General features: G+C 42.2%; 1 protein-coding gene across 6 annotated transcripts in view; it reads left to right on the top strand.

Annotated features, from left to right (window-relative positions):
- The window catches only part of RAD9B (RAD9 checkpoint clamp component B), a 33,525-nt gene that overhangs the window by 8,707 nt on the left and 12,022 nt on the right, over window positions 1–12,796 (top strand). For all 6 annotated transcript variants that reach the window (XM_061602361.1, XM_061602355.1, XM_061602357.1 and 3 more), the window contains 4 exons: window positions 420–569; window positions 975–1,089; window positions 3,150–3,249; window positions 4,630–4,736. In XM_061602361.1, the coding sequence (XP_061458345.1) occupies window positions 480–569; window positions 975–1,089; window positions 3,150–3,249; window positions 4,630–4,736 (412 nt within the window). In that variant the 5' untranslated portion in view covers window positions 420–479. The remainder of the gene's footprint in view (window positions 1–419; window positions 570–974; window positions 1,090–3,149; window positions 3,250–4,629; window positions 4,737–12,796) is intronic.

Here is a 12,796-nt window from a genome sequence, read left to right as displayed (position 1 = left end):
AGAAGCTGCAACAATTGAGGCTCTATCCTGATATGCATCGTGATTAAAGATCCAATTTTGAAGATCGGAGGAAGAGAGGCTTAGGAACTTAGTTGGAGTAAGATCGTAAAACGATAATAACTCCGTGTTTTTTTTTCCCAGTCATTCGCTCCCTGCGGGTCGTTCCAACAAAGCTACTAAGATTTACAGATATAGTGTGCTGAATATCTGCACAGTGCCTAATAACATTTAATAATAGCGTTTTAGCGTTTCTGTTTGCCGCCCTGGGCTCCTGCTGGGAGGAAGGGCGGGATATAAATCAAATAATAAATAATAACACCAAATGCCTACAAATACTACCATATGATGAATGTTTTGCTAGCCTGTGATTTTAAGTTGATGTAATTTCATGCCAATAAAATATTTAATCATATCCACAGCTTGTCCTCAGGTCAGTGAATTCTTCTAGGTCAGCCTATGCCTGTGTCTTCTTTTCATCCATGTTCTTTCAGCGCTATTCCTGTAGAAATACGCCTGAATTGGGTTTGAATAAAACTCACATACAACTTGTGTACAAATTAGTAATAAAGGTAAGTCTCAGTAGATGAGAAAATATATGCTCTATTATACTAAAAACATAGTTTCATTTGTAGTAAGGTGTAAAGGTGGAATTTATTTCACAAAACACAGATTTTAACTAATATGCTTTTGAACTATGCATAGCTTTTCTTCTAGTGAAAAATGGTTTCTATTATAGCTTCTAGAACTTCTGAAAAATATATTTTGTTTTCTGACATTATTAGTACACAAGAAAGGAATCAACAAACAATAATATCCATCTTCCTTATGCCCTTGCCAATTAACTTTTGTTTAATCATGTTTATTCTGCAGATATTAGTAGCCAAACATTTTACCATATTTAAGCTTGTGTTTTAAGGGCTAGTTTTGCTTCAACAGAAATCTCCGCAATAATAATATTCTTTTTTATATTGCAGGCTGTCCTGCCTGTATTTCGGTGCCTAAACACACTGGAAAGGAACATAGAGAAATGCAACATCTGTACAAACTTGAATGATTGCCATATTGTTTTTCAGCTTTTCTGCAAACATGGTAGGTCAGTAGTTAGCACATGATGTTGTAAGGCTTATGGGCTGAAAGACAGGATTAAAAACATCTACGCTAGGATTCAGACAATAACACAACTTAGTACTGTTTGCTGACAGATTTTAGACTTGTGTTTCCTAGAGTTGGGACTTTCCAAAACAGTTTCTAATATGGCCCAGAGGAGGGTGGGTGGGGTGCCAGCTGTTCAAAGGAAAATCAACAAGACTTTGGGCATGCTTGAAATAAAATTTCAGGTCCCAGCACAAATAGAGTAATAAATTAAATTAAATAATGTGTGCTGGGTTTGAGACCTCTGAAACATCTACTGAAGGGGGGCTCAAGACCTCCAAAGCTTATGCCATAATAAATTCATTAGTGTTACAGAAGCCATAAGACTTTGTTATTTTTATTGCAGCGAACTAAAATGGCCAACCCCTCAGGAAAATATGACTAAACATTTTCCACACTGTGTTAAAAAATATTACTTCAGTTATTGGCATATATACATATTGTTAAAGATACTGCACATAACAAAATGGACTAGTAAAAGTTATACTGTTTCTTAACTAGGCTTACATGATTTAAACACAATTAGAGAAGAGGGCCTGACACATGTGCTTTTTGTTAAAAAGATGGTGAGTGCTCAATGTCCACTAGAGAGCACTAGATGCCACCTTTTATTTCAACAAGCCATGCAAAGAAGTTGAGCATTAAGTATTATTAAGGTCAAATCATTGGTATTTGATACACAGCAAAGAATATCAGTCTAAAGGCCAGGGCATACAAATTGGCCACTACATAAAGGCTACTTTAAGTGGCTTCCCAGAGTAGCTGCTTCACTCATATGCAGTGTTCTGTTCATATGCATCTGCATGCTCCAAGAAATAGTGTTTTCTCATATGTCTGTCTATATATATGCCTATGCATACTTTTTTTTTTTGAGATTGGCATGGGAGAAAAATCTAGCTGCTGTGTAAAAAAACTTGCTATGTTGAAGCCACTTTGAAGAAGCATTTAAAGAGATTTGTCCCCAATTCTTGCTTTTTAAATATTAAATTGCCATCCTGCATTCTGAGATTGGAATCTTCAGGTTGTTTACTCCTCATCTCTGGGGCAGGGCAGGGGGCAGGGATATGCTATATTACCAATAATTCCATCAGCACAGCTCAGCCAATGTCAACAAGTGTTAGTAGGCTATCAGTGGGGCTGTCACCCAGTTAAAGAAATCTTAATCTTTAGTGAGTGGAGAGGGATGGGTGGGAGGGATGTAGGAAACATAAGCATTTTAATCTGTATATAGGGACATTGATGGCTGGTGCCCATCGGGAGGGTGAAAGGCAGGGAGAGCAACTGTACGTGGAGCCAGAGCCAAGCTCAGTTCTACAAAAACAACTCTGACCAAGCAGGAAGAAGCCGAGAGGCAGTGCTTCTCCCTGAACTGGGTGTAAGAAGGAAGGCAAGGCAGGTGGAAGGTGGCTGCAGGCAGACCGAAACTGGTGAGGCAATTGATTAATTGATTGATTGATTGGTTAATTAAAATTGCACAAATTTATATTGGGCTAAAATAGTAGTTTAGAAAGGAAAAAAAGCACTTTGGTTTTAGATAGTGCATGTATATGTTACACCAGGCACCATTTTTGGTATTCCTTTCTGTGTAATCTTGAAAGGGGAATTAATGCCTGTCCTAATACCGCGCCTGCTATCTGCAATTTTTATGTTTATGTTTTAAAAATACCCAATTAATCAGAGATGCCTTTTTAGTTAATTAAAAAAGTTTGTAGATAATTAACCTCTGTGTGTCTTTAACAGTGTTATATAAATGAACTTAAAAATAAAAACCTAATTGATTAATTGCTTAAAGTCTGCAGTTCGGCTATCACATAGGCAGACTGCCTATTTCATATTTATATAAACAAAATGCTAAATATGCCTGTTCATACCAACATATGAAATTCAGTTGATGCTAAAAGATTTCAGTCACAGGATGATGAGAAAGAGGTTATTTAATGCATGTTCAAGGTAATATGCAAACATTTGCTAACTTTATCCATATCCTCTTTCCTCAGGTGTTGTAAAAACCTATAACTTAGCTTTTCAAGAATGTGAACCTCTGCAAGCTGTGTTTGCAAAGCATCTGTGCCCCAATGTAATGAAGATCCAATCAAGGTAATAAAGTTAACATATTACCAACTCACCCAATTCTTTTCACAGGTTATCATACACGAATTAAAGTATAAAGGCTTGCCTCTCAGTGTCAGGACTTGTGGCTTTCATAGATGCAGACAGGAACACAGAAGCTGGAGGAGGAAAAGCCATATCCTGCAGGGTCAAGGGCAGACTCTTTCCCAACATGTTCTTGTCCTGCAAGGTGTATCAGGCATTGAAAGGAGTTCTCCTCCTGGTGGGAACTCCCTTCTGTCTCTACCAGCAAAAGGAAACGGGACATGAAAATGTGACAAATCTGTTTTGCCAGATCACCATTTCGACCTATAGGAGAAGGTGAGAAAGGGCAGAGGGGAAAACAGGTTGATGTCCAAGCCTCAGCAGGATTTCACTGTAGCCCCCAATCATTCACTCTGGACCTTACTGGCTTGGCTTAGAGCAATGAGCAAGTCAGAAAAAGTAAGTGGGAGTCATGGAAGGGCTTCTTTTGGTACTCATTGTCTGCTTCAGTCTTTTGCCTTAGAATCAGGATTGGGAATCTGTGGCCCTCCAGATGTTACTGGATGCCAACTCCCATCAGCCCAGCCAGGATGGTCAAGGATTAGAGATGACAGGAGTTGTGGACCAATAACTCTTCCACCCCAGCTGCTTATCAGAAGAACTTGTAACAAAGAAATTGCACTTGAATTGGCTTGTTTTCCCCTTCCCTCCCCATCCCCTTTTGTGTTGTGTCTTTTTAGACTGTAAGTCTGAGGGCAGGTCTCTTTCAAGTTATCCGCAAGCTAGAATGGAAGCATTTTTTGGCTGAAGAGAGGGATAAAAATTATTTTAAATACATAAATATAAGCCATGGCTCCAAAAAACCTGTTTCTTTTTCACTCAACATTCTCCTCAAATGACCTGCTTACATGCTCTTTCAAAGAAAGTCAGCATCATCCTCTGAAAATGCAGTGTGACTGTTCAGGTGGTGCACAACAGAACACGAATTGCCCTAGGGAGTTTGAATAGACTCCACAGTTGGGAACCTCTGGCCCTCCCAATGTTGTTGGACTGCAACTCCACCATCCCTGGCCAGCATGGTTAATGATCCATCATGTTGGGAGCTGCAGACCAACCACTTCTAGAGCCCTACAGGTTCCCCATCCCTGCCTTAGACATGGGGGTGTTGGAGAATTCCACTGGAAACGGGAGCAGGAGTTCCCGCAGTTTGCATGTTTGTTAGAGGTCAGGAAGAGAAATCATACAATGAATACAAGTTGTATTTGGTATTGTTTAGGGTTTTGGGCTTTTTTGTAGTTCTCAAACATTATATTTTCATTATTCATGTAAAATATAGAGAAATGTTTGTAATCTGAACCACTATCACTTTTTTACATTTCTCAGGCAGCTGTCTGATATACTGATTCATTTTCCAGCCTTTCAAGATGAAGTCACTTTAGCTGTAACGCCAGTAAAAGTTTGTTTCAAGACTTATGTTGAGGAGGAAATGGGTAAAGATTTTCATTACTTGACTAAAAAAAGTAATTAAGAATGTTCTGAATTGAATGAAATAAAATGTGATGTGTTAAGGAAAGGTGTATTGCACACATGTGGCTTAACATTATTTAATAATAATAATAATAATAAATTTTATTTTTCAGCCGCCTATATGTCCGGGTTAGGGACACTCTAGGCGACGAACAACAAGAATAAAAACAATCCATATACATCAACATAATCAAATTTTAAGCTAAAGAAACCATCCGTTAATTCAGTTATAACATAAAATTAATCTGTCCCAATCTTGTAGGCCTGCCTGAACAGCCAGGTCTTCAAGGCTCGGCGATAGCTGGACAGGGAGGGAGCATGTCTGAGATCAAAAGGGAGGGAGTTCCAGAGGGTGGGGGCCACAACAGAGAATGCCCTCTCTCTGGTCCGTACCAGCCTAGCTGTTCTCACCGGTGGGACTGAGAGAAGGTCTTGCGAGGCTGATCTCGTCAGGCGGCATAATCGGTGATTCTGGAGGCGTTCCTTCAGATATACTGGGCCGAAACCGTATAGGGTTTTAAAGGTCAATGTGACGCCCCTTCCGTGGCTCTCCCTGTCAGGTTCCTACCTGCTCGTGGTTACTGCCTGTCACTAGGCACCACCAGGGACTCCACCAGTCAGGACTGTCCTTTTTTTATGGTTTCTCTCCCCGCTCTAGCACAGATCTCAACAGATCCCCCTGCTAGGCAGCACCACCAGTCACGTCCTATAACCAGTATTCCCAGAGACTCTGCCTGAGTCTCTCTATCAGGTTACCTCTGTGACTGAGTGCTTAAGCTGTCCCACTCCCTTTGTATCAATGCAGATAATTCTGGTTTGCTCTGAATACTTGTGGTGTTATTCTTCCCTTCCCCGCTGCCACCATTTGTCACTCTTCAGCCTTGGTATTTACCTTACCCTCCCTTCTGGTCTGTGAAACCCCAGCCAAGGATCAGGCCTTTGGTAAACCAAAAGTATTTATTAAATAACAAAGATAACAAGATTACTTTAAAAGGCACTTAAGCATATGGTTTCATCTATTCCTGAGGTACTGGTCTTAGTATTAATCCGAACTCCACACTCTCCTCTCATAAACCCACCAAAACAACCCACTAACATCCACCTCACATCCACCTTCCACCCAGATTTACCTGTCATCCTTCCATTTATACTGTCAGCCATTTTAAACATTCAGCCAATCATCCAGCATTCTACTGCCCATTCACTCCCCCCTCCTCTTTCATTCCACTTACCATGTATCTCCTATACAAACAGCACTTACCATATATACACTAATAGAGGAACATCACATTCCCCCCCCCTTAAAACAACGGCAGAGTATTATTCCTGTTCCAGGATTTATACATCGCGTTAACAATATAACAAGTCTCTATGGGGAAAATGGCTTTTTTTTGTTCCTTCGTCTGGGTCACGTCACTGCAGTCCCAGCCACTTGCCTGGAAAGTCCATCGGCCAGTACATTGTCCTTGCCTTTTATGAACTGGAAGTCCACTTGATAGTCTTGTAGGGCCCAGGACCACCTCTGCAGCATAGTGTTATGGTTTTTCATAGTCTGCAACCATAACAAGGCCCGATGATCCGTTGTTACTGTAAATCTTCGTCCCCACACGTATGGGTGCAACTTGTTCAGTCCCCACACGACCGCTAGGCACTCCTTTTGGACCGACGAATAGTTTTTCTCCCTCGGCGTCAACTTGCGACTCAGTTACGCCACTGGATGTCTGGTGCCTTCTCTCTCCTGCAGCAAGACGACTCCCAGCGCGAGGTCTGACGCATCTGTAGCCACAATGAATGGTTGCTCATAGTCTGGTGCTATTAATATGGGTCCTTGGCACAAGGCTTGCTTCAGCAGATCAAAAGCCTTCTGACATTCATTCGTCCATACCACACGCTCAGAACACTTTTTCTTTGTCAATTCATGCAAGGGGGTTGCTATTTCCCCAAAATTTTTCACAAACTTCCTATAAAAACCAGCCACACCTAGAAATGCCCTAACTTGTTTTTTGGTTAAGGGGATAGGCCACGCTTGTATTGCCTCCACCTTGCTCCATAAGGGGGTGATTTTCCCACTCCCCACCTTGTGTCCTAAATAGTTTACTTCACTCACAACTTTCCCATTCACACGGTATGGCATAGATCTGATTGGGGCATGATCTCCAGTATCAATGGAATGTATAACTATACTGGTTCGGCCAGGTTTGTTGCTAAAGAGATTCCTATAGGTTTTCAAAACTCTCAGAATCTCTTCTTTTACTTCCTCCTTCACCTCCTCTGACCATTCCAATTGATCTACCCCTCCTTTGTCTTTGCTTTCTTGTACCAAATCTGGAAGTTCAGGCCCACTTCCCTCAGGGAATAAGGTAACTTGCAACACCTTTGCATCCCTGGTATGGTAAGGCTTTAACATATTTACATGAACCACTTTGCTTTTGTTTAATTGGTCTGTGGTGATTACATACGTCACTGTGTCAAGCCTTTCTCTGATGGTATATGGTCCTTCCCAGTTAGCCTGTAATTTGTCATGTTTCCTGGGTATGAACGCCATAACCATATCTCCCACATCATACACACGTTCTCTGGCTGTTCTGTCATACCAGTAACTTTGCTTCTGCTGTGCTTGACTCAAATTCTTTTTCACCACCTCCATCATTGATGTTAATTTATTGCAGAATTCCAATACAAAATCTACTACAGATGTTTTGTACTCTCCCAGGGTTCCTTCCCATGAATTTTTTAGCAGTTCCAAAGGTCCCCTCACTTTTCTAGTGAACATCAGTTCAAAGGGTGAGAAGCCTGTTGACTCCTGAGGGACTTCTCTGTATGCAAATAAGAAGCATCCCAAACGTTCATCCCAGTCTTGTGGGTGATCTTGAACATAGCTTCTTATCATGCCCTTCAAAACTCCATTAAATCTCTCAGTTAGCCCATTGGTGGCGGGATGGTAAGTAGTGGTCTTTAGATGTTTTAGACCACAACATTTCCACATACATTGCATCACTTCTCCCATGAATACACTGCCTTGATCCGTCAGCACTTCATGAGGAAAACCCAGCCTCATAAAGATTTTTAATAAAGCCTCTGCCACCACAGGGGCTTCTACAGATCTTAGTGCTTCTGCGTCTGGGTACCTGGTGGCAAAATCCACCACCACCAATAGATATTTCTTGCCATGCCTTGTGGGTTTGGAAAAAGGGCCCACCAAATCTATTCCCACTCTATAAAAGGGTTGTCCAATTATAGGAAGGGGCTTTAAGGGTGCCTTAGTCTTTACTCCACTTTTTCCCACCTTTTGGCATATACCACAAGATAATGTTGTTTTACATCTTTGGAGATGTTTGGCCAATAATAGTGTGCTGCCAATCTCCTCTTGGTCTTTTTTATTCCCAGATGTCCTGCACATGGGACATCGTGGGCTACCTCTAGCAATCTGGTTCTGTATTTGCTAGGTACTATCAATTGCTTCACTGGTTCACATTCATCCTTTCTCTCAGCAGGCATCCACAGTCTATATAAAATCCCATTCTCACACACAACTTGATTCCTCAGTTTGTCAGTGAAAGGAATCTGTTGGGTCAGGGCTTGTTCCTTTATTTGATTCAAACTGGTATCATTCAGTTCTTCTCTGAAATGCTCTGTCTCTTCCCCAGAGACCAGTTGATACAGTTTGTCTCCTTCAGCAGGCCTGCCAAGGGTTGCTATGGGGACCTGAGGCTCGCAAACAGATTCCACCCTGTTTCCTTCAGCCCCCCTTAACATGGCTTCTGTTTCTCTGCCAAGTTGCTGTCTGGTCACCACATATACTTTCCCTTGTGCCCCCATAACATCTCTTCCCAGTATCACTGGTTCTTGTTGTTGGGCATTAATCCCTACTTTATATCTGCCCTCTCGGCCTCTCCATGCCATTTTCACCAGGGCCACAGGCAAGCTTTCTGGTTGACCCCTCACTCCTTGGATATTCACCGTTTCCTGAGGTAATATTTCTTCAGATTTTATTAAATCTGGCCTCAGTAACGTCTGAGCGGCACCAGAGTCAAGCAATGCCCAATAATTTGCCCCTTGTACACTCACTTCCTCTCTCAGACTTGAATCAAGGTCTGTTACTTCTGTCCAGTTTATCTGACAGAACTGAACCTTTTTTGTGGTTAGTTCTTTTGATTCTATTTTTACTGCCCTTGCCTGAGCAGGATTACTAATGGGGTTGGCAACCTCACATTGAAAACGTAGGTGCCCCGGTCTACCACATTTGTAGCATAATTTCTCCTCTGTTTTAGGGTACACAGATCCACTCTGGGGTGTCCTGTGCCCTTCAGATTTTACTGGAGGACTCACTCGCTGTGGTACCACATCCTTTCTGCCACCATTATATGGTCTGGGTTTAAACTCTCTTGATGTTTTCCCCACCCAGCCAGTTCTGTTGGAGGCAAAGTGATCCGCCATCTCTGTGGCCTCCTGCACCGATGTAGGGGAACGGTCTTTGACAAGGAGCCTTATTTCTGGTGGTAACTGATGGAATAATTGATCCAGTATCATGAGGCTTTTCACCTCTTCCACTGACTGAGCTTTGGCACTACTCATCCACTTTTCAAATATATCCATCAACTTCGCTCCCAGTTCAACAAAAGACCTCCCTGCTTGGATCTGACAGTTTCGGAATAACTTTCTAAAATAGTCAGGTCCCAGTCTGAACCTTTTGTATACTGCCTCTTTAAACTCAGCATAGGTGACGGGCTTGTCTGAGGGGAAATATTGGTATACCTCAGCCAATTCTCCTTTGATCAGGTTTGATAAATATTACATATATTTATCCTCTGGTAGCCCCCACAATTGAGCTGCTTTTTCAAAAGTGCTGAGGTAAATCTGTGGATCTTGTCCAGGCTCAAACACTGCAAAGTCTTTTGGTGTAACTTTTATTTTTGTTTCATTTCTGTCCTTTCTTGTTTCATCAGAATGAAACCTCTCCCTTTCAAACTTTAACTTTTCCACCTGTAATTCAGCATCCACTCTCATTCTCTCAAATTCCAACTCCCTCTGTTTTTCCTTCTCTGCACCTTCCATCCTCAATCTCTCAGTTTCCATCTCCCTCTGTTTTTCCTTCTCTTCCATTTCAAAGACCCTCTGCTTGTCTTTTTCCTCAGCCTCTCTCCTCAATCTCTCAGTTTCCAACTCCCTCTGTTTTTCCTTCTCTGCACCTTCCATCCTCAATCTCTCAGTTTCCAACTCATGCTCCCATCTTAACTTCTCTCTCAAGTACTCTATATAAGTGGGATTGCTTGAGTATCCTTCTGGGGTCTCTTCCCTGACAGGTTGTTTTTGCTGGGCAGTTGCAAATCCTATAAGTGCTACCCTCAATTCATCTACCCCTTTACCCTTGTGAGGTAAATTGAATGTTATGCACTTCTCCACCAGCTCCTCTCTTTTCATTTTTATATATTCATCCATGGTCACTCACTCTTTGCCACACACTCTTTGCCAGTCACTCTCACAAGTAATCTTGTTTTGCTATTTCTGTTTGCCACACCACTGTTAGGGATTCTCTAGTATTCGTATCTGGATTCTCTGTTGTTCGTATCCCACCGCTGTGCTACCACATGTGACGGTCCTTCCCTGGCTCTCCCTGTCAGGTTCCTACCTGCTCGTGGTTACTGCCTGTCACTAGGCACCACCAGGGACTCCACCAGTCAGGACTGTCCTTTTTTTATGGTTTCTCTCCCCGCTCTAGCACAGATCTCAACAGATCCCCCTGCTAGGCAGCACCACCAGTCACGTCCTATAACCAGTATTCCCAGAGACTCTGCCTGAGTCTCTCTATCAGGTTACCTCTGTGACTGAGTGCTTAAGCTGTCCCACTCCCTTTGTATCAATGCAGATAATTCTGGTTTGCTCTGAATACTTGTGGTGTTATTCTTCCCTTCCCCGCTGCCACCATTTGTCACTCTTCAGCCTTGGTATTTACCTTACCCTCCCTTCTGGTCTGTGAAACCCCAGCCAAGGATCAGGCCTTTGGTAAACCAAAAGTATTTATTAAATAACAAAGATAACAAGATTACTTTAAAAGGCACTTAAGCATATGGTTTCATCTATTCCTGAGGTACTGGTCTTAGTATTAATCCGAACTCCACACTCTCCTCTCATAAACCCACCAAAACAACCCACTAACATCCACCTCACATCCACCTTCCACCCAGATTTACCTGTCATCCTTCCATTTATACTGTCAGCCATTTTAAACATTCAGCCAATCATCCAGCATTCTACTGCCCATTCACTCCCCCCTCCTCTTTCATTCCACTTACCATGTATCTCCTATACAAACAGCACTTACCATATATACACTAATAGAGGAACATCACAGTCAACACCAACACCTTGAATTGGGCCCGGTAGACAACTGGTATTTAGCAGGCATATCATGTCAGACAAAGGAATATGTTGGCTTTTTTTAAAATGTGCCAGAATTTTATAACATTCAAAAATTTCAGCAGAAAAAGTATGTTATAAATAAAATATATGAAGGATCTGTGAAGTTCTGGTTGCATTCTGTGTTCCTCTTCCTTATACACTGTAACAAGTATTATGTGGATGCTACAATGCTACGTGGATGCTACAACTAGTGCTACAAATTGATAGAAAAAATCAATTTGATAGAAAAAATCAACTCTGAACTTGTTAGACAGCTTTTCCCAAATCATAACCTGTTACTTTTACTCACATTAATTTAAAAAACAGGTCCATTTTGATATATCTGTCCAGTATGAATGTATTCTGTATTGAGGGATCACCAACCTTTTTAGGTCCTTAGGCACATTTGGATTTTTTAGTGAATTCCATGGGCACCATCCTCTCTGATCATTTCTTTCTCCCCCTACCCTAGACCCCCCCACAAACACAGAAAGAAAGTCCACACACATGCAGACGTTTGCTTTTCCAAGAGTAAAAGTGAGATCCAGTAGAATGAATCTGAGTCTTTAAAAGAGGTCAGAAGGAAGTAAGACAGAGAGTCACTCTTCCAACTTCTTCTGTCAGGTCTATGTACTTCTCAAGGCAGAAAAAGGTAACCACACTCACCACTTCATGACCCAAGAGGCAGTATGTGTGTCTGTGTATGTGGGCTCAGACATCTCAAGGGCTCCATTGTGGTGTGTTAGTTACCTTGCTGTAGCCAGTGGAGGGTGACATCTAGATATGGGTTGTCTCCACTTACCACCCAGGCAGGACAGGCAGGATCATGTGATACAGCTTTGGTTGTCTAGACAGGCAGTGGAGGCACTCCTTCCCTGCCTCACTCAGGTGCTGAGCAGTTGCATCTCACCTTTCCAAACGTCTAACATTTCCTCTGTTCTGTTCTTAATATATATATATATATATATATATATAATGGTGTTCCCTTATCTTTCTGTCTGGTTCCTCAAACTTTTCTTCCTTTTCTTTCTTCTTGCCTGAACATGGGTCCGGGGGGGGAGGCCTCCACTGCAAGGAGAGAGGAAAATAACTTGCTGAAATATGGGTCGAAAATTGCCACCTTGAGCACTTCTACCCCCCACCCCACTACCTCAGCAGCTTTCACAGCCCCCCCCCCAATTTCTCAGATGGCTCACCAAGACAGGTCTCTTTTGGAGACAAGGCAGTTGTAAGATATGAGGCAGTAGCAGAGGCTTCAAGATGAGATAGTGGCAGAAGCCTTCAATCTGTCTCCTCTGGACTGCCCCATTTGTCTGGCAGTCTTTGGGTGCTGACTACAGCAGCCACATTGGTTGCCAGGTTGCCTTGGGCCTTGATCAGGAGGAGTGGGAAATCAACCTGATGCAAGATTGTGACTCTGATAGGGCCTCATTAGTAGAAGAGCATGATAACTGCTCTTTCTGCCAAATGTGGACTCTAATTACATTTTCTTGCTGCTTTGGGTATGATGGGCTTGCTTCCTGCAGCATTTCCAGTCATTCCAATATAACCACTGCATTTTGCTCCCTTAATCTAGATATTTTTCAGCCATTTGCCCAGGTGGCTACAGATGGGTCTTCTAAAA

Source organism: Rhineura floridana, chromosome 19 (assembly GCF_030035675.1).
Source record: "Rhineura floridana isolate rRhiFlo1 chromosome 19, rRhiFlo1.hap2, whole genome shotgun sequence".
Taxonomy (NCBI): Eukaryota; Metazoa; Chordata; class Lepidosauria; order Squamata; family Rhineuridae; genus Rhineura; species Rhineura floridana.
Note: the sequence above shows the minus strand (reverse complement) of the source record. Positions and strands in the feature narration are given on the sequence as shown.